We start from the raw sequence: 22,562 nt of genomic DNA, 5'->3' as shown, positions 1-22,562 counted from the left end.
GAACACGAGTGCATCCTGAAATGAACGTCAACACAAAAATTGGAATGAAATTAGAATTTAATAGTCTGGGTAACTGACATAGATTATGTGATTATAGATGGATTTTCTCAGACACAAATGGTATAGTTGAAATAAGACAGAGGTCTCTGCTTCACAGAATAGATTGGTGAACCGACGTCCTCCATGTATACAGTATAGCCTTCTCACATTTATATACTATATATGTGTGTGTATATACATATAGTGTGGAAATCGTACTTTAATTACTGTGTAGCTCTAGCAGCTGATTAAAGCACTGCAAATATTTGAAAACACACCCCTAAATGACAAAGAAAAGATGGTAATGTCGCAGTGTGTGCAACTGGAATATCAGCACCTACTTCAGGTTCACAACAGACAAACCAAAACAGAAACACAGGTGTCGTGGAATGGATTCACAAACTACAAAATTGTGTAGTCAATTTTATTTTATTTTCCTATTCTACAATCACAAGAGCACATCATTAATCCCATCTAATAGCAAGAGGAGATGAATGCTTTTGGAAATAGCAATGTCAATTTTTCTCAATCTATGCTCGTTTCAACCACTAGAGGGCAGCAAAAGAAAGCTTTTTTTTCTGCCCATGTTTTGTAGCTCTGTATAGAATCAAAACACCCCTGCTTATATTTAAAAAGTAAGTTGAAAGATATTGTGTATATCCACAAATGTATTCATAGAGAAGAAGAAGGTGGCGAAACCTCACCCTGTGGCAAGTCATATGAAAAATGCACGTTTCACATAACTTTCCCCACTTCCGCTTTTTCACAGAGCACTGTCACAGACCCTTTCATCATAACATGTGATTTGTTTCACAAGTTTTTGACTTGTTATGGTTCATCAGCTTTTACTGAAGCTGCATGGTTAACTGAAGTATGTGTTTCCTACAGAAACTTGAATTCTGTTTATATTTGCATGTTATATGTCACCTGCATTTATGAGGAGATACATGCACATTCTTATCTGCTAACCCATGTTTCCAGGTCCTGATATACTTGGTTAGGTTTTAATGTGGGATACTTCACACAGATTTGGCACAGCCTTTCTCTCCAGTCAGTGTAGGTCTTAATGCTGTGTGTGTGGTGCCAGTGGAAGTAGACTTCGTAGGCTTTTCGGTCAGAAGCCAAATGCTTCAGATAGGCAGCCAGATCAGCTGTGTTGGTGAAATCATTCACATGGATAAATGATCGTGGGGGAGCCAGGGCCTCATAAGTGGCTCTGCTGGGGCCCAGAACCACCGGTACTGATCCTGCTTGGAATGCATTCTTCCAGAGCTTCTCTGAGATGTAGTCTCTTGCCTCAGTGTTCTCAAATGCCAGGTAAAAAAAACAGCGTTGAATAGTGTGCATGAGCTTGCTCTGCAGAAGAGGTTTCTTGTTCCACCTACCATAAACCTCTATGGGGACATAACTCTTCAGACTGTTGAAAACAGCAGCCCGAGCTTGATTAGGGAAATACTTACTCACAACCCAGCTGACAAGACAGGAGCGATTCTGAGGGACAACATAACTGGGATTGCCACCTCCTACCACAGTCTTTCCATAAGGGATGGATATATCTGCATCCCGTCTGAAGCTCATTGTCCAATTGAAGAGCCCGTTGAAATGCGTGAGGTTTGCATTGTTGACAGGAGGCTCCATGGACATCCACACCCAGTGCTGGAAAGCCGGGCGAGACCAGTGTAAGGGAAGTGAGGATTTACTTTTTGTCAGTTCATGATGGTGGAAGACAACTATGTCAGCAGTTGGGAAGGCAGCCCTGTTTTTAGTGAGGGAACAGTGGCTGATGTTGTACATGTGTAAGCACACGTCTCCACGCAATCTGTAGGGGTGGCCAAAGGGCCATTGCCACAGGAGGATGCTGATGTTCTTCTGAGGAACAGCTGGGTTTTGTTTCTGCAGATTAGGTTTCTGGTTCAAGAAGGTGAAAAATAGCATGAATAACAAGTTGAAGAGGATGAGGAAGAAGAGAATTGTGTAGAATCTGGATCCTAAATTTCTCATTGGTGCAGAATTCCAGGTCAGAAGTGCATTGATCATTGCTACTGGACTCCTACAATGAAAAGGGGAGTTGTTATACATCATTCAGTTTTCACATGTATAATGTAAATCACAATAAAATAAAATAAGTCACCACTATATGCATAAATATAGTTTGTTCCGATTTGTTCCTGCTTATTAGACATTCCTCTAACTTCCCAGCCATCTTTTACTAAATTCTAGTGTTAACATATTGTCAATACCATCAAATCATGTAAGTTTAGTGTCATTTTTCCTCTTCGGTGAAAAGGGCAGGAAGTCACCACAACATACCGGAATGTCATGACAGATTGTATCGTTATCGGGGCAAAACAACAAAGATCAAAAACGAAACGACCAGGTGCTGCACTGACACTAAAAAAGGACTAAAAAACAAATAGACGAGAGCCCCCAGAGCAATTATGTCACTTATCATTTCCACAAATTAAACACATCAGAGAAAACTATTTCAGGTCACATATGAACTGGAATCAAATAAAAACAGATAAAAGGATGTCAGCAGCTATGTGGCTGATATGCCATCTGGCATCTGGTTTGCCCAATGTGGGTTGAAGTCACACACACCCTACAACGCTTTACTGTTGACTCATTTCTTCCTTTGCCACCTCATACCCAAGAGGGTACGGGTGTGATGACATATTCAAATATCAGTTATACACATATGGTTCTTTTGAAGGCCTTACCATTTAATGTAGGTGCCAGGATTGAGAATAATTTTCAGGATGATCAATGGTGTTTAAAAAGTAGGTGTAAACACTTTCTACTAAGCGAAGTGGGAGTTATTTTGATATAGCAGTCTGTAGATGTGGGCGATTGTTGATATCCTCTGTTACTTTCAGTTTGATCCTCAAAAGATTCAATGCTGCTCATGAAAAATGTCCTTCTTATCTTTGCAATGTGACTGCAGCCTTTTTTTTGTATATTTCTACAAAAATGTTCTGTATATTTTTAATGACAAATATATCATTAATCACTGCCAAACGTTATCAGCAACATTTTCAGCAAAGCAATAATAAATTAGTATGTTGTGAATTTCTCTTTTTACAAATGACTTTAGTTGGACGTGTTGCTTCTCACTATCAAAACTATCAAAACACTATCAAAACACTATCAAAACACTATCAAAACACAAATTATCCTTTACATTTTTCTCTAAGGGTAAACTGACTGTTGGTGCATTTGCGTGCAGAAAATCACTCACCTCTCACCTCTGAGATGTTGGTTTCACCTCTGTGCCACGGTGTCAAACTGTCTTCAAACTGTGCTCAATTTTTCAAAAACACACACTCGTTGTCAGAAAGAAGTTGATTTAAGACTTCTAAACCTTCTTCCTTCCTGTTCTTGCAACACTGCGGAGTAAAATGGCACAAGCTGGGTTATGAGGTTGTGGGCACAAACCACGCAACGGCTTCAACTGAGTTTTTTTTTTTTGCCCGTGTGGGTCTTTCTGTTTAAGTCAAACGTTTAGGATACTCCTCCACATTTCCTGTTGATTCAGATAACTGACTTGGTTTTTGACCTTTTTAAACTGTGAAAAAAAATGAATAAATAAAAATACAGTAATTTGGCATAATGGCCATGCACTCCAGCCCAGTTTGTAATGGTAACAAAGTTGTCTTCAATAACCCCCAAAAAAATTAACTGTATAATATAATATTGTTTTGAAAATACATCATATTATCATATTATTCAGCTCACAATACTATAGCCTGTATTGTCTTTATTCCAAAGGATCATTTTAAATCATCCTTATCAAATTAGCCAAATTTAGATGAAATTGGGAATTGGAATTTGTGGTTATAATTTCTGCTTGTTGCCTCTCTTACAGACCCTGATGCACACTGCATACTGCACACATACAAACATTACTTTATTATTATTATTGATATCACAAGATTATTCAATTGATATTGATTAAAGATCGGTAGATCTATTGACTGTCAAAAATCATAAATAGTGACAACCCTAATTTATCCTGTATCTTCTTGTGTACACAAACACATATACACTGTATATATGTTTGTTATATGTTAAGTATAAGGACACATTATTTGCATGAAGAATGCAGTACTTTTTTAGTTTTTCACAAAAGCAGGATTCAACAGGATTAAATCATTTTCAGTTGCTTTTTTACACTGGGACTGAAAAAATACTTGCTAAATGACTGTGTGAAAAATGTCTATCTCGATAATGTTTGATTAACTTTGTCATGGTAACTGCACTTGCCACACAGTCCTGCCTAAGTCTTACCATGCAGCAGGAAATCAGCTATAAAATAAATGATCAGGTCAAAGTTACAGTATTGTTGTGTAAATGTAACCTGAATCCACAGACTCGTCTCCTCTGGCCTTTGTGTTCCTTTGGCAGCACTGTGGGGAAATAAGCTGACTCGGAAAAGATGGTGTTGACCTTTTAATCCTGGAGCTACGTCAATCTCTCTGCTTCTCTAAATCACACTAAAGCTCTTGAAAGCTGCACAACATCTGGACAGAGAAATCCTCCTGCACGCAGTTACACGCAGTTAAAATGAACCAATGTGTTATGTTACTGTTTTTGAACATTTCATGTTAATACATTGCTGAAATACGTCATCTAGTGGTCGCTTTAATTTAAGATTCTTTTGTAATAGTAGAAGAAAAAAGTTCGCTAAACAGGAAGTGCGTTGTCACGATCCTACCGAGGTACATGGCCGCTCTTCACTCCTGGTTTCTCCCTTTGGTGTTTGTTAAAGCATTGTCTGTAAGTATTACAGTAAGTAAGTAATTGGTAAGTAATCTGTGATGTTACTAAGGGAGGGAGGCAGTGGCTCAGTGGGTAGTGCTTCCACTTGGGAACCGGAGAGTCGCCCGTTCGAGCCTCTGCCGATGTGCCCCTGAGCAAGGCACCGAACAATCAATTGCTCCCCCCTCTGCGAAGGGTGGTAATGTAATGTAAGTCGCTTTGGATAAAAGCGTCTGCCAAAATCATCGTAATGTAAAAATGATCGTAATGTACTTACCTTGTGTATGTTTGCATGTATTTAGCACTTAATTGTTATGTTAATTAGTCCACTTTTCTTATGCAAGTTATCGCTGCTAATCGCCATGCTAACTGCCGTGATTTATCGTTTGAGCTACTTCCAACTTATTAATCTATATGCAACTTATTGTAATGTACATTTCCTGGTTGTTTATTGTTACAGTTTCACAAAATAAAGATAAGAAGGAATGGAAATGAGGAAGCTGCAGAAGTAAATTCAACAAACCATCCGTCTTTTGGAGTTTCTTCTTGTTCCGTGTTTAGCTGTTTGGATAGCTAGCGCAGCATCTAGCAAGGCCATTTACAGTGAAAAGACAGCACCACGGCAAGCAACAAAGCTACAGAAACCACCACGTGGAGCTTCAGCCATCTTAAGAGTAAGTGCATTCAGGCAGCAGAAGCCCCCGCATCTACTTAACTCTTTGTGACAAGTAACACCAAAGCTAAAATGTCTGAAACCAAATCCCAAAGGACTGATAAGCAATCAGTGCACTCTCTAAATTCGTCAAAGGCAAGCTCTAAAGCTGGCATTGAACTACTTAGAGCAAAAGCAAAAGCTGAAGCTGCTCAAGCAAGAGCTACATATGCAAAGAAAGAAATAGAAATCAAAGTTGAACAGGCACGATTACAAGCAACTCTTGATGCGCTTAGAGCAGAACAAGAAAAAGAAGCTGCCATAGCAGAAGCAAATTCATTGGAAGCAGGACTACGCGAATTGGGTTTTGAAACACGCAGTGAAACCTCTGGGTCATCCCTTACAGAAGATAAAGTGTCACGCACAGCCCAGTATGTATTAGAACAAAGAAGCATCACTGCAGCAGAGCCATCAGGCCCAATACAAACTAAAATACATTCATCCAGAACCCCCTATTCAACCAGTTGTAAAACAAGAACATCCTACCTATGCAGCACCTGAAACTGAACTCGGTCGATCTCAGTCTGACAGTTTCAAACAGTTTACCCCATTCGTCCCGGCGTTGCCCAAAACAAATCACGCCCTTAATCGCCACATTCTGACCCAGCCAACCTACGATCTAGCCAAGTATCTAGCCCGCAGTCAGCTCGTGACTACAGGCCTCACCAGCTTCGATGACCAACCCATGAACTACTGGGCATGGAAATCATCCTTCAAAACCGCAATAGCAGGTCTAGACCTATCAGCGGGAGAAGAACTCGATTTGCTTGTGCGTTATCTTGGTAAGAACTCAGCTAGACAAGTTAAACAGATGAAAGCTGTTTACATCAGATGTCCTGAAGCGGGTTTAGCCATAGCTTGGGACAGGCTGGAAGAAGTCTATGGCTCTCCAGAAGCTGTGGAGCACGCGCTCTTTCTGAAGGTAGAGAGCTTTCCTAAAATCACACATAGAGAGCCTTTCAAACTCCGTGACCTAGCTGACTTAATGTTAGAGCTTGAAGCGGCGAAGCGAGATGGATACTTACCAGGTTTGGCTTATTTGGACACATCCAGGGGGATCCAACCAATAGTTGAAAAATTGCCCTACAAACTGCAAGAGAAGTGGATGTCATATGGCTCAAAGTACAAACGTGATCACGGCATCAGTTTTCCTCCCTTCACTGTGTTTGTCAACTTCATTCGCATTGAGGCCAAAACAAGGACTGACCCCAGCTTCACCCTCCACAGCTCAAACCAACTACAAGAGAGAAAACATGTGTCAGAAAGGTTTTCAAAAGTGCCAATATCCGTCCACAAAACTCAAGTACAAGACAAAACTGATTCGGAAAAGATCAAAAGTGCAGTAAGCCCCAACAAACAGTGTCCAATTCACAACAAGCCCCACCCTTTAAAACGCTGCAGAGGGTTCAGAGAAAAAGCTCTGGAAGAATGTAAACAGATTCTCAGGAAATTCAACATCTGTTTTCGCTGCTGCTCATCTACTGATCATCTCGCAAAGAACTGTACAGCAGAAATCACTTGCACAGAGTGTGACAGCAATAACTATATTTCTGCTCTCCATCCAAGTCCAGCACCACAGGAGTCTAAAACGCCGCCTCCCCCACAGCACGGCGGGGAGGCGGCGTTTTAGACTCCTCCTACTCCTACACTGTTTAGATTATCACACAGTTACTGCAAGAAAGAATTACACTACAGAGAAGCTTCAGATAGAGAGCACATGAAACATTAGGCCAGTTTAAATTAAAAATGAGGTCAGTACAAATGATCATTTAGTACTGCTGGCAAACTACCTTTGATGTTATCTCTTACAATACAGAGTGTAGTGTAGTCGTGTAGTGCAAGTTTTCTTTTGAGTTCAGATGATCGAATGCTGAATTTGACTCTAAACGTAATGGATGTTATGTAATATTTGTTTCATGTGATGAAATGTATGTGCTCTATCCTACACAAACAGACCAATTTGCCTCCTGCATTTTTTCTGTTTTCTGCAGCTGACGCAAAATTAAAGGAGGGAAAAAAAATAATAGTAATACAATTAATACAATCCATATGGTGTTTCCTGCTAGAGACTGCTTGCCACCTGTTATTCACAGTGAACCGGTAACATGTTGAGCCAACAGAGTTCATGGATGCACCCGTAGCCCCATCTACCAATGGCCAAATTGGAACAGGAGCACTTTATTTGGTACACATGTACAGGCCAATACAACAGTTGGCTTAAGTTCTGAACAATCTTCCATGCTATCTAGAATTATACAGTTCAGATTTGATGCTTTTTAGATAAACTAATTTATCTAAGAAAACTGAATGCCTCCCCTTGCCATATATCACTGGTTTGTGTCTGACTGACACAATCAAAAATTAATAATGTAAAGGCACACAAAGAAAGTACGTATTAAATAACATTGCGACACGATACAAAACCCAACATGGGTGAAGGCTTTAGTTTATATCATGACAACAGTAAGGAGCATTTATGAGTCCTGACAGATTTCAACATTCTTGTTTTCATTTAGGTCTTTATTTGAAAAGATGTTTAATGTGCAAAGATAACACTGATTTACTTCCCAATCCTGCACCACTGCTGTGCTCTGGAAGTGAAAACAGGGTGGTTTAGGTGCTGGCTGCTTCTGTTCTGATTAATCGGCTGGGTCAGGCCTGCTGGCCACAGCTTAGGATGCTTGCCAAACACTCACTTGCTCGGCGGGTACTTCATTGATGTGTCTGACAATGTGTGTAAGTGGGTAAATGTTTTAAATGTGTTATATGTTAGTAATAGTTAGTGATAGCGTCACTATTCAGATCCACTGGTAGTGAGCATTTTGGTTTGAAGCTTGGTTTTATTATCCTTACTCACTGCTACTACCTAGTGGTAACTCAGTGTTAACATGGGACAAGCAGTCTGGATGGTTGTTGGAATTCAAATTCAATAACTTTTCAACTAATATCCAGATCCACCTCAAAATTGACTAACCTTTCAAAATGTCTGTTTTGAGTTAGCCTTAAAGACACACATGTGCATGCAACACAGACACACAGACACACGTACAAATGGAGGAAAACCATAGCAACCTTCGCAGTGGTAAACAGGAACTCTCATCATGGCAGTCCCGCTGCTTTGGATTTGCCCTATTAGATGCATTCCCAGTTATCATCTAACATATTTCTTCATCAATGACATTTCAGTCCCTACTATAATAAAGGATCGAAATTAGGGGAAATAATAAAACACCAGGTGGAGTAAATATTGCAAATATTTCTTACAATGTTATAACAAATAGTTCAAAATAATGCGCAAATGTCAAAGTGTCCACATATTTTGGAATTCAGGAAATGAGAGGGCTTTTATTTTCTTTGTATAAATCGCTGACCGGAAGTGCACCTCTTCCATTGGTGTGTTGAGTTTGACGCCCCAATGTTTTCATTGGGTTCCTGCCCCAACTCCAAGCATCAGATTTTGTAAGTGGACGCTGTTTTTCGTAGGTTGTCGGTTCTCCGCCGCCGGGGGATGACAGAGTCCCTTCACGCCTTTCAACGCATTAAGCACCTCTTCGTCCAGCAGAACTGGCGGGATAAACGCAAATTTTATCTGCTATCTACCAAACAAGACAGGTCGTGGAATATTTCAACGCCGTAACAGTGTAGGACGGGATGTCCGGGAATGTGGGAGAAAATCCCCGTTTATTGAAACACAGCCACCGGCCACCGCCGGAATGATGATTCGGTAAATATACAGGACACAGTGGAAGACAAGTGGGAGGCAAAATGGGATTCCTGCACCAGCTTCATCTGCTGCTGTGGAAGAACATCTCTCTGAAGAGAAGGGGGCCGGTAAGCACGGACATTTATCTACCTAAGGAAACGAGAACAAGCCGGTTTGGTTGACTTGTTTGCCGCTTTAGGAGCAGACGGGGCGTCGGTTAATCTCGGTCCCCGGTGCGCTGCTGCGGCTGCTGCATAGCCCGCAGCCCGGTGTTACCAGCACCACCGGTCTCTGTCTGCTAACATCACACACACACACACACACACACACACACACACACACACACACACACACACACACACACACACACACACACACACACACACAGAAGAAGAATAACACCGCAGTGATGTTCAGAAGGAGCGCGGTGGTGTGTTCACGTGTTGTGTTTGTGGTGTTGTGTTGTGGTGTTGTTTCCCATCCTCAGCCTCCTGTATGCGCCCTCGCTGGCAAACAGGTTGTTGTTGCGTCTCATCAGTTGAACTCCATTGTGCCATTCTACTTTATTTATTAGTCTGTATTTTGATTTGAGTAGAGATAGAGACCTGTGGACTGTAGATGCAGATGTGGTGTCCTCACAAGCTATCAGGTTTTCATTAGATCATTAGCTGCATGAAATGTGACAGGCCAGACTGCGGAAGTATAATCACAGCAGGAAGCCTCATGGAATATTGAATCATAACCTAAATCATGAGGGAATGAATGTCAACAATCACCACCTAAAGAAAGATGTTCTTGCTATGTTCTTACAACTTTTTTCTTGCATGCTGAATTGGACATACAGCATGTACAGTAGCTCCCTTATTCAACCCATAACCTCCTGTTTTCTATCTTTAGGAGAGACATCAAATTTAGTTCCAATACATAAAACAACTAATGCAATGATCAAATATAAAAATAGGAATAATGTCACATCATTACATTAAAATGTTCATGTTAGTCTGATAAGAGCATTATGTATGAGGTCATGTGGGTCAGCACAAACCTCAATTTGCCCGGTAGGAATGTTTCAGGAAAATTATACGGTTTGTTAATTAAAGCAAGTGTCTCAATGTCTCTGTTGTCTAAACCAAGGGCAGTTACCTGATAATATCAACTGATATTTGTTTATCACAAACATATCAGCCATCAGCAATACGCCAGCAGATATTGAAAAAGAAATTGCAGTACAAGTATTTTACAATAGTATAGTGTCTTTTTCTGTAAGAGGGCTTGTTCCCTTTGTCCACTTGTCTTGTTTTTATGCTCTGCGCTTGCCAGAGATCACTTGTGAGTCAGAGAGTGAAGCTAATACTGATGTGTTTCGGTGACATTCCAGTGAGTCACTCTTGTATCATTCAGTCCAGTGCATGTACCTACAAATGCTTTCATTAACCTGCTACAGACTGAGTTATAACAGTTACTGACTGGAGCATAAAGTGTTTGCTGGAAGGGTCCTGACCTATGATATTGTGTTTATTGCTGTGTGCGTGTTCATGTACATGCCGTTTTTATAATCCTCATCATTCAGAAAAAGCAAGATCAATACATTGATAGCTATAAAAGATGAAATATCCAAATCAGATGGATTATGTTAGCAATGTTAAGAAGATGAGGTTGAATCTAACCTCAGGCTATTTGTTGTTTGCAGTTGTCCCAATACAGGATGGTGTGTATGAAGTTTGGGTTATGAGTGTGTGTGTCTCTGTGTGTGTGTGTGGGTGGGGGTAGCAGCTATTTTTAGCTTCTACCTTCAGAGATCACACTTGGAGGAGGTACTAGTGCTGCACTGGGTTGCCTCAGTAATATTAATAGTAACGGCTGCGTCATTGTGTATCTAGATTTATAATCACGCTGGCCTGCTTTGGCCTCACTAAAGCTGTCTGCAGGATGGATGAGCAGGGGAAAATGCTTCAATCAGCAGTTAGCAGAGTGCCACAGTAGCATCAGTCCCACATGTTGTTCCTCACTAACAAACACAAGCTCCTGAATTATTAGATACGCATCATTGCCCAGTTGCATAAAGGAGTTTATGCTAAAGTTTTTTTGCTAAAAATATGACTGTGACCTAAAAGGATTGTGATGTACAGAAGGATATCCAGTCAGGGTTATAAACCGAATCCTTCTAAATACTTTCCATACTTCCTGTATATATTATTAAACATTATGAAATATCCCAAAAATCTTTGGAAAAGACATTGAAATATTTAATTATGATTGTTATCTTGACAAATGGAGCTAAAACCTGAGTGAAAACAAATACAAGATTTTGTTTTATGTTGTGGAAATCCACTGTGGTGTCTATTTAGTAAAGCAGTCAGTGGTGGTTATGTGGCTATGACTTGTTATCTTGTGATTCCTATTTCATTTACTGATTTTTGCTTACATTTGCCAGACTGCGGAGCTAACTCACTAAAGCAATGTAGACTGCTTATCTGTTCATAAACATCAATTATGGCTGAAAATGTTTAAGACACCGAATGTGCTGAGTGTATGCTAAAGTTTGGGATTTTTAAAGTTACGGTCCACATTTAAGCTTACTGTAAAAGTTTGGTGAACACTACCATCATAGAGTTTGGTGAACAATGCCATTATAGTTGATTTCACTCTACAAGAGCGAATTTGGGCCCCAGTCTCCATTGTCTCATTGGTAGCAAACTCCAGATTTGCTTTGGTTGTTCTCCTGTAGTGTGACGTTTGTTTATGGTGCTTTTTTCTTGCTCTGATGCTTCGCAGAAGTCCATTGTGGCTGCACAGATATCAAATAATGAAAATCAAACACGTTGAATATTGTAGTCTGTCTGACCTGTTATGTCCCAGTCATTCAGGGGAACACGGAGGAGGAACAGAGATGCAAACTTTGGCAGTGTGATGTGTAAGAAGGCTGATAGCAATCGGCAGAGCCAATCGGAAATCATAGAAATCATAAATTAATAAATTATAATGTGGTGATTTCTTCTCACCTCTAGCTCAGGCCCTCTACATGACTGCTAGTTTTCTTTCATCGTTTTTATTTATCTATTGAAGAAAAGTGCAACAGTGAGTTATGTTCCTGCTCACTTTCTGTCAAGATTTTTCACACCTAGGTCACTTTCTGAGTTTCAATGACTTCCTGTTTTGAGAATCTGTAAATGTGACTTTGTGAACGGAAGTGTGTGCTCTTGTGGTCAAATGGTTAAAGGTGTACAAAACATGTTTTTGTACGTAGTAAGCTTTATGTATAAAACCATGGAAAATCATGTAAAAGTGTTGTAAATTGATTCGGAAATTTATTTATTTTTTTGTATTTGTTAACTGATATCACAATCTTTGGATGAATCAAATATAAAGTTAATGTTTAGAGTAAGAAAACAGGCCCTTCCGGACATTTTAATGTTTGACCTGCTGTGTATGAGGAAAGTTAATCATTAAACAGGATAAAAGGAATGACGTTGCTTACAGTTAAAGATAAAGAGAGAGAGAGAGAGAGTGTCTGTATTTGCATTAAAAATGGACAGCTCAGCTCAGCCCATCCGACCTTTGCATGCTGGGAAAATCACCATCTCAATTAGACAAGCACAAACAGGGAGTAACGTTCCATGATTCCAGTAATGTTTTTCCGTACAAATCTGCAAACTCAGCAACTTAATCTGTCCTCTGTCCCTGTCTGTCCAGTACAGTATGTCCACATGTGCTGTCAGAGGACGGGACAACATCGGTGCTGTAATTAATAGGCCACATTGGATGGATGCTGGTTTCAGAGCTTTGACAGTTTGATTTTATTTTTTACCAGTCAAATACAAAACCATTGAAACAATAAAGGTTTTGTCCTTTGTGTTGACGCCCGATATTGATCCTCGAGGGTCCTCTACATGGATGTGTGTGTCAAAGCAGTAAATTGGTATGTTAAATGAAATACCCAAATCAAAAATGTAAAACTTAGCTTTGGACAATAAATCTCATCTTACATACAGGAGTACAAAACAACAGCCTGGCTCATGTGTGAGTGTGGCTGATGTCATTGCTCACTGGCAGAGATGCAAAAACATGCTAAGATAAATTTGACTTGGTGCATTTAAGACACAGTAGATTGTCATTTGAGTGTTTGTCTCTGTCAGAAGCCATGTCAGCTAAATGTGTATCTGTCCCCTTTAAGATTTAAGATTTAAGATACTTTATTCTAGTCATTTTGCATGCAATTCACAGCAATTACACACAATGGAAATTTGTCTTGCACCCCCTACATATCACACACACAAACACATGCATTACAGAGGGGGTGCAGGGACTGTCCACAAGTGTAACCTCATCTTAAACTAGAGCTAAACTCAAGGTCTCTTCACCTGTGCACATATGACCAAAGAATAATTGTCTGAAATAAATGTCTTGGACGCCCATATGACTAATATTCTAGCTCCATGCTCTACCTCCTCTTCCTGCGCCTGCGTATCAGTGTGGTTCCTATTGTGTTTACCAACCCCTCCCCTGTCATACACAATAATGCTGTTGTCATGAGGATATTTCTTCCATCTGTTGTCTGGCTGCTGTAGTTTCCATCCTTTACTTCTTTATTGCTGGTTGTTTGCCCAGATGGTGAAATAGGACTGTGACACGCCTAAAATCTGGTGTAAAAACAGCATGTAAGTACAATAATGTTATAAGAAATATAGCCTGACAGATACTGCAATATACTGATTTTGAAGAGGAGAGAGAGAGATAGAGAGAAAGAAGGAAGGTTGTATTACTAATACTATTGTTGTTGTTAAACTTTATACGTAGACCCTGAGGCAGAATACAAGTAAATTGAAATTGCAATGATCTCATAGGGTAATACAGTTTTTACAGGATGATGTCAAACAGCAATGTAGGCTAGTACAGATCGCATCATAGGCTGTGGTAAAGAGAAGGAGAGAAGAGAGAAGCAAAAACAAAAACAGAGAGAGGACATCACACCCCGAAACCCATCCCAACCCCGCAGTCACACAACCCTGCATCCATACAAACCCGTCCTGGCCCGGATGTAAAATAAAATAAATAAATAAAAAGGAACTGTTTGGTGTTCTGGTAATCAGTCACTGGTCTGGCATAGCCTGTAGATCTGTGAAGTAAGAGAGAAATGGTTGCCATCTCTGATAGAACTTATCAGTGTGGCCCCTCATAGTGTACTTGATCTTCTCCAGTTTAAGAAAATACACATTGTATTCTTCAGCCATTGCAAAATAGAGGGAGGGGTAGGGGATTTCCAATGATTTTGCAATTCTTATCGACTGATTTCAGAATAAAACAACGGACGATTTTCATACATACATGCAGACATACATTACAGTCACACATTATACATACAAACAAAGCAAGGATTCCTTAATTTTGATAGAAAGATTATAAGTGTCTGACTCTGACCCTATTGTGTCTTATATATCAACTTTTAAAAGTTGAACAATAAGCTTTACTTCACAGGAGACACATACATGCAATACATTTATGCATTGCAGTTGTTTTGCACATCTGCCTACACATGGCAACTTAATAAGGCTTTTTGATGAAAATGTATTTACGTTGAGTCTTTCTATGACTGTTAATTTAGATTCAAGCAGAACATACAGGTTAATGGGAACCCTAGTAATGATATTATTGGAACAGCATGATTATAGCACTGGGACCTGGAAAGAGAAAACCTGTAAAAAACAGAAAAAAACAAAGAGAAAAACAAAATGATTTCTTTGGAAAAAGTTGGTGCATTCAAGTTTTTCAAGACAGTTTCTCAACGGTTAGTGTCTCACACGACATATCTGGATGGGCATTCAGTGTTGTAGCGACATACCATGTCCGACTAATTCCTAGTGAAGTTCTAATGTTCTCCTTGTCTTGCCCACAATTAGTGAATTTAACAAAGCGCTGAATTCCAATTTTACTGTTAGAAGTCAGATGAAGAGCACATCAAGTTGGTGTGATGCATGAAGGTGAGGACGTCTGCAAGAATTGCTGGTGTAAGCAGATTGAAATAAGGAAGCACAAAATGTCTTATTACTGGAGCTTTCTGACTCCTCTCAACCAACTCAGTCAGAGCTAAACATAGCTCTTTAGCAGCACCAGCAAGTACTTTGTCTGACCTAGATCTAGTCTGAATGAGCGGCTAACAAAAAACTTGCTGCCTGGGTATCTATGGAGACTCAGAGATTCAGGGAATGAGGGAGTGCGAGAGAGAGAGGGAGACTTTATTTTGGAGATGGAGAGGATGAAGGATTAAGGTGCTAACTGATGAGAGAGCACACAAATCTGTGGCAGAAGGTTAACTGACAGCTAAATGAATTATTAATACTCTCTGTAAAGTCTAATAGAGGAGCAGCTGGTTCCCAGAGTGCTGCTGCTGTAGACAGGAGAGGTCAGTGCTTAAACCTATGAGCATACTGTGCTGCATCCCTTCAACCACAGAGCACTTCTTAGACTAAATCTGGCTGTCCTTGTTGGCCAGGAGTCTATGATGCACATTGTGTAACTGCAATGTCCTTGATTCAGGCTCTGCACTCTGCAACTGAAAATGATAAATAATGATGACAAATACTAAACAAAAACAATTTATAATAGTAACATGAACAACATACAAACTGGTGAGAATCTATTTATATTAATGCTACATATAACTTGACGCTTACTTATGGAGAAGTTCTATTCTATGTAATGGCAACCAGGGCATATCCATGGCAAACAGTCCAAAACAATGTCCATGGTCCGTAACCATGGCAACCAAAGAAATCCATGGCAACTGGGGTGCAGTCATGACAACAGTCCAAAATGATGACAGTTAGGGCATAAGTATAGCAGCGACAACAACTAAGTCTAACATGGCACATGGGAATAACCCTAAATGATCATCATCATACAGAAGCAGAATTTTGTGGCGTTTGGTGGCAATATGATGATGAGAGTGCAGCTAAGGCAATCCGGACACACTATGCGATGGCAATGGAAGTGTTGCATATTTAGTAATCTTCTAAGAAGAGTGTGATGTGACCGTCCCAAAGTGTCAGAACTCAACTGTTGGGTCTAATGTACAGTAGTCATCATTTCTAAGATACATATTTCACATACTCATTCACATTCTGTGACAAAGCACCACAGTCTACACATTGAATTTATGTGAAGTTGAAGTTAGATAATGATGATGAAGTCAGTGCAATTGAAGTGAAAACCAAATATTGAGCGTTGGGTTAAGAATCAAGGCTCTACTGTATGTCAGGCCAGGTCAAACTCACTCACAAATTCACTGGACTACAATCAAGTTTGAATGCTAATGTCACAGGTTACATGTCGGCATTCAAATCTCTGTCCTAATTCAAGCTCTAGTTCTAAGGCTTTTTAACATTGTTTGTGATGAATTCAGGAACTAAGCAGTGTGCAATGAGCAGCAACAGCGACCATAGTAAGTCACATGCTATGGCCTATTTCAGCCCACCACTTTCACCCACCCTGCATAGTTTTAGGGCTAAGTGGAATTTCAATGGTACATTAGGTGACAAGGTGCCGATTTCTTGAATAGGAATGGGACAATAGATCAGTCAAAGAGAAGGGCAGCAGTTACATCACACTATAGAGAAAAATCTAAGCATAATCGCACGGGACTGTGGTTGTCAGTTTCATTTAGCAATTGGCACCAACAGTAGGGAGAAAACAGAAACTGTAACGCTCTTGCATGAGCCACCCAGGTCCAGCTGATCGTGCGTGGCCTCTATATGCATCCACACAGCAAAAGCCATGTTCACGCCATTGTGGTACAGCTCAACCACTGGCTTAAAAGTCCTTCAGTCCCCTTGGCTACTAGTCTGTGCCGGGAGGTCTTAGCCCCAGCAGACAGGCAGCGGCAGCAGCAGTCGTGTTTCTTGCTGGAAAAAGTGGCTCAGAAGGTCTGTGAATTATTGAGTGCCTCCTTCTTCCTTCTGGGAAATTCTCCGGGGAGAGAAAGCGAGCACCTAAGATTAAACATACATAAAGGAACAAGGGATGAGAGTATAAGAGGCTGCGTTTAGCACAGGTTGTGTTGGATTGAAAATGCCGTTTGTTCACCCGCTGGGCTGTGCAGAGCAGAGCACGATGGACATAAAGTAGGAAGTGGCCTCAAAGAGTTTCACTTAACGAGATATAGATCTGTGATTGGAAAATTTAGCAAATGATAGATAGCAGTAGAATCACAGTGATAACAATCTTTCAGAATGTGGTGTGCTGAGTACATATGTGGATAAAGTGATCGAGGAAGTTCATTCAGTCATTCAAAATGATGCACTCGCAACCTCTTGGGTGGCACAATGGACTCAGACGTGAAAAATGCTCTACAGTGCCACTTGTGGTCAGAACCTCTTCTTTCTAACAAACTATTTTAATAATCAGTGAGTAGTTATTGTCATTCAGTTATTTAAACACATTTTTTGTGTTCATTGATTGTAAAGTTAAATCAATTATTGCAGATACTAAATAAGTAATTTGATGTCACTTTGGACTCTGAGAACTAGTTTTTTTAGACCAGTGATTGATTACTCCAAAAAAGTCGATAGATAGATTAATCATTGAGGATTAGTTAATTTTTTTACGAATGTTTTACTTCAATATGGTAATGATTTTCAACTAATGATTATAAACATTGCTGAACCAAGGCTGAAAAAGTAATCATCAACTTCTTCTTAACACAAAACAACACAAGAACATGTAAAAAATTGATTTACATAGACTAGAAAGTTTTTCTAGTGTTTTGCATGATAGCTGAGGAGGGAAGAGTGTCAGTGTGTTGGTAGGACAGTTTGAACAGGATTTGGACAGTCTCTCTCTCTCTCTCTCTCTCTCTCTCTCTCTCTCTCTCTTCATCCATCCTTTTTTTGTTCTTGTTAATCCTGTGCTGCGTCATGGTGGACTGAGCCTGATGTTCGCTGATGTTCGCTCACCTTCATTTTCATAGCGTGCCGCATTGTACTGCACTAGTCCGGAAACACCACAGCCTTAAACTGGTTTTGTCACGTGAACATATACTCAAAACACAGACATTTTTGTGTTTCCAACAGATAAAGTGGATGATGGATGGAAATAGCAGCTACACACACTCTCCTCAGGGGCTGCATAATCAATAGGGATTATTTTTAGTTCTATATTGCAGCAGGCTACAGGATTTGGATGGGGGGGGGATTGTGTGAACAGTGATGGATGACTGAACTGGTGCGGGATGATACTGTCACTAACTTTAAATGTATTGCCCAGCTGTTGATGGGCTTAGTCATTCATTTAAACAAGTGTAACCCTTGTCTTTGATGGTGCACCGTGCTCCTGTCAGTGTGAGTTATCCTATGTAGAGATGTAGGTCAGTTGGTAACCTGTTTGTTAATGTCCTCTAAGTCCATGTGTGACATTCTTTAGAACATGCTGTTGGCTTCTTCAGCCTGTGGTTAATTATTGAATTATGATCATGTTGGCTTGTTTTGACTGCAATGTAGCTCTGCTGAAAGTCATTTGCAATAATTCCTTTATTAGTGAGGATGAAGGTGAGTTAATTTTCAAACACATGAAAGTGTGCTGAGCTCCTCAGCAGTAGAACACAAGATAGATAATAGACATCATAATTGATTTTCAGTCGGATATGTCAATATCCGACTGAAAATATATATGTCACTCAGATATGTCAAAATAAGACATTAAGTGGGACGCATGCAGTCATTTCAAAAAGGAAATTTGAAACAGAATCTCCAAACTGCGTTGATGTTGAATGAACTGCAACTGAGTTTAATAAAACAGACATGAAAGATTGAGTATTTTCATAATCAATTATTCTACTGATTAATAAGATTATTAATGAGTAATTGATACTTGTATATGTACATGTGATCATTACAGCCTGTTTCTTACTGTAAAATAAATAATAAAGAGAGAGAGAGAAAGAGAAAGTTATAAATCCCCAATCCCAACTAATTGTAATTTGAATATGTCATCATTATTTGGCTCACTTCACATGGATGTGTTGAAATGATCCATTGGAATAAACAAAAATATAGGTAGTTTGGAATAATGTGTTTTCATTTTTATAGTATTTTATGTTTTTCTCTTATTTATATTGTCAATCATCAATTATCTTGCATCAAGCTGGTTGCTGACAAAAAGCCAAATCACCAGAATAAATAAAGTGGGGGCGATGTTGTCTTACGTGAAGTTCACTATTCAACCAATGCATCTTGCCCCTGCCACCGGGGCTGGAGTGTGTGTGCGTGTGCATGCACGAGTGAGCGGGTGCTTGTATGCGTGTGTGTAACTAACTGCTTGAAAAGCTTACAGAGAGGGAGGACAAGACAGCAACATTATTTTTAGCTCAGGACACCTTTGTGTGTACAGTGTACTCTGGTATTTTGTGAATTCCTAAAACGCCCCATTCATCCTTCTAAACATACAAGCTGACACAATCACACAAAGGGGATTGTTTTGTAGTATAATCATGCTATTGGATTTTATTAGATCGTTTAATTGGTCTCCTGTTAATCATGTCCTTCAGTAGGACAAACTCATCAGCTCTTAACTCAAATACAGTGCTTCTAATTTTGGAATTCACAATATATCTGCTCTGCTTTTGTTTGAAGTATGCCTTTAAAAGATAAGTGAGATTAGAGGGAGAGGCTGCAGTGTGTGGCTGTGAGAGTGAAGATGACAAGGGAGTAATTTCCCAAAAGATGATGGCTGCTTCCAGGTGTTTTCTGGATCAAGATAGGAGAAGTGCTGCATTGGTTGTTGATTTCCACAGATGATCTCTGGAGCTCAGCCAGAGTCAACATCGGTTTCCAAAGCCCTTCTCCGCCAATTGCTCAGTTTGGTCTGCTGGCCAGCTCTACTCTTGGTTGTGCCAAACATCTTCCATTTAAGAACGCCACTGTGTTCATGGAGCCCTTCAATGCTGCAGAACTTTTTTGTAGCCTTTCCCAGCTCTGGGCCTCCACTCAAGCCTGCAGAGTCTGAGTTCTACAGGCAACTGTACTGAGAAAGTGTTGTTCTCACTACTACTATTCACTATGTATCACTACGTATCACTACTTTATTTTGAAAGGCCAACTCTTCATTCTGCACACATCCTACAACATCTTCAGTTTTCAAGTTGTAGCATCATTTGTCAGTAAACCATCAATTTAGATATGTAAGAAGAACAGGAACTTTTAAATTAATCTCTGCTGTCACTGGGACTCTGGAATGGAGAATGAGAGAAATCTACAGTATAATCAAGCATCTTACTATCTGACTACCACACAATAACCACAACAATCACTCTTGCTCAAGTTAATAACTTTGCTAAACTATTACATTTGATGTTGTTTGACCAAGTGATATTTTTTACACTTTAGTGCCTCTCATACACAATTATTTTAGATTGATTATTCATACTGTTGTGAATACGTTGTCATGTCTACTTTGTGATGAAGTTGGGCTCTTTGGGTCAAAGTTTATTCAACGGTATTTTTTTTCTCCTGGTCTATCAACAATTGTTAGTCTCCTATTTATTCCTTCCTTCCTAAAAGTTCATGATCATGGACTCCCAGCCTGTCCAGGTATGATTAATGTTTCCACTCAAGGTAGAAGCTCATACAACAACCTGCATTCATGAATAGCAAATGTTTTAATGTCCCCATTATATACTGTATTTCTGAGGACATGAGTTTTGTATGAGTTAAATATGATTAGACACAAAGAAACAGCTAATCGAGTTTGATGTTTCAACACCAATGTTTCAACACCAAGGACAGTGATTGATCAAATGCAGCCATTCTCTTTACAGGTATGATAACATATCTGCTGTAAGAAAGATGAATTGGAAGAGTGATGTTTCCTATTTTTTGTCTGTGTTAAAATTTTCCACAACCCATTACAACAGTCTCCACTTGTTGTCTCAAGATGGTTGTTCTCATTCCAAAGTGATTATGTCTTGTTGTGTTTGAGCGCTCGCTTCCATCACACTTCAAAAATCATGCTGCTGCTGATAGAAAGTGGTAATTAGATTTCCAGAGCACATGTTGACAACTCTGTGTGACGGCAATGTCAAATGGTGAGGTTGAAGTCACCAACTTAAGGATTATAGGATATCATATGATATTACCCGTAAGGCATTAATTTTTAAGCCATGTAAATGAAATCATCAAATGGAACATAACAACCTTTTAACATTTTCTATGTTGTGATTTAACTGGCAGCAAAGTTACTTCTTTGTCTTGTATGAGTAGCTAGAACAAGGACATTGGGAGACAGACCACTGTACTGACACAGCCAATCTGCCGGTGGTGTGTACCTGTCTGCTGAGTGCTGAATAGCCTCTGGCACTGGCACGGTGTGTATGTGTGTTCATGTCACCCAGGGGAGATGACTTTGTCCTCAAACAGCGGAAGTCTAAGACAGCATGGTGACACATCTAGAATGCTGATGCCACTAGTGTTGGAACAGAAAAAAATCATAGACCACCACTCTAATGTGTGTGTGTGTGTGTGTGTCACTCATACATGCATTTAGCCTTTTAAACCTGTTTAATTCCAATGAACTGAAAAAAAGTAAGCCTAGTTATTTCATTTCCTGTTAGACATAGATACACTCGCACCAATACCAGTTCACATCCCCATTTACATCCTGCAGCAAACTACAATCTGGGTGTTTGAGAGCTAGTTCCTAAATCTCCAGCAGCTCAGTATATTTATAAAGCCTCTCATATGGCTGATGCTGCTGTTAGTAGAAGCCTGTGGACTGTAACATTAGAGCCACAGACTTTTGTGTGCAGTTTAATGTGTGTCTGCATTTTGCTTGAATATCGTTATATTGACAGTAAGGTCTTCCCATCTTTTTCAGTGAGTTCATAGAAATTTCTGAATTCATTTAATTTGCAATTGAAATGGATGGAATGAGTTGAAGTTTTTCAGTTCTGTAAGGTCAATTTGTACTTTGATTCAAGCTCAGTTGTTGTCCACAAATGGCAACATGGCACTTTTACCAAATGGTACAATCATTGGGCAGGAATGAGTTCATAAATCTGTTTTTTCTTTTTTACGCCAAATTCCTTGTTGCTGCTTACTTCCTTAGTCGTCCTAGGGAGGGTATAGATAGAAGGAGACAAAACAACTGATAGGAGCTGCTGGGTTGCTGGTCATTGTTAGGATGGCCTAAAAGTGGTAAGACTACAAACAGGAGGTTTGATGCAGAGGTAAGGTGCAGACCAACCCAGTGTTTATTGACCTGCATTAAAGTCATGATGGTCATGATCCCCCACCATTTTGTATCTGCCAGTTGGTTATACAGTACAGCCAACAAGGACTGCTGGCTTTGAACCCGAGAGTTTGT

The 22,562-nt window shown here is 39.8% G+C and overlaps 2 protein-coding genes across 3 annotated transcripts in view; one reads left to right on the top strand and one right to left on the bottom strand.

Moving 5' to 3' along the window:
* Positions 1-73: 73 nt before the first annotated feature.
* LOC143012078 (alpha-(1,3)-fucosyltransferase 7) lies at positions 74-3,445 on the bottom strand. Of its 2 annotated transcripts, none has more exons than XM_076165129.1 (2): positions 3,278-3,445; positions 74-2,089 (listed from the first exon to the last, which is right to left on the bottom strand). In XM_076165129.1, the coding sequence occupies exon 2, from the start codon at positions 2,074-2,076 to the stop codon at positions 997-999; it is 1,080 nt and encodes a 359-aa protein (XP_076021244.1). In that variant the 5' UTR covers positions 2,077-2,089; positions 3,278-3,445; the 3' UTR covers positions 74-996. The 2 variants fall into 2 exon arrangements, with proteins under 2 accessions (XP_076021244.1, XP_076021245.1); XM_076165130.1 differs by having other exon boundaries at positions 3,285-3,445.
* A 5,511-nt stretch (positions 3,446-8,956) lies between these two features.
* Positions 8,957-22,562, top strand: part of abca2 (ATP-binding cassette, sub-family A (ABC1), member 2) — a 56,541-nt gene continuing 42,935 nt past the window's right edge. Inside the window, exon 1 of the mRNA XM_076165131.1 lies at positions 8,957-9,340. Within this exon, the coding sequence (XP_076021246.1) occupies positions 9,275-9,340 (66 nt within the window). The 5' untranslated portion in view covers positions 8,957-9,274. The remainder of the gene's footprint in view (positions 9,341-22,562) is intronic.

This window comes from Genypterus blacodes, unplaced genomic scaffold (genome assembly GCF_046128005.1).
Source record: "Genypterus blacodes isolate CSIRO-AG114 ecotype Tasmania unplaced genomic scaffold, CSIRO-AGI_Gbla_v1 ptg000141l_1, whole genome shotgun sequence".
Classification (NCBI taxonomy): Eukaryota; Metazoa; Chordata; class Actinopteri; order Ophidiiformes; family Ophidiidae; genus Genypterus; species Genypterus blacodes.
Note: the sequence above shows the minus strand (reverse complement) of the source record. Positions and strands in the feature narration are given on the sequence as shown.

What these genes read in the sequence shown, in the direction of transcription:
- LOC143012078 (XM_076165129.1), bottom strand. Translation starts at nt 2,076, where the DNA reads ATGATCAATGCACTTCTGACCTGGAATTCTGCACCAATGAGAAATTTA.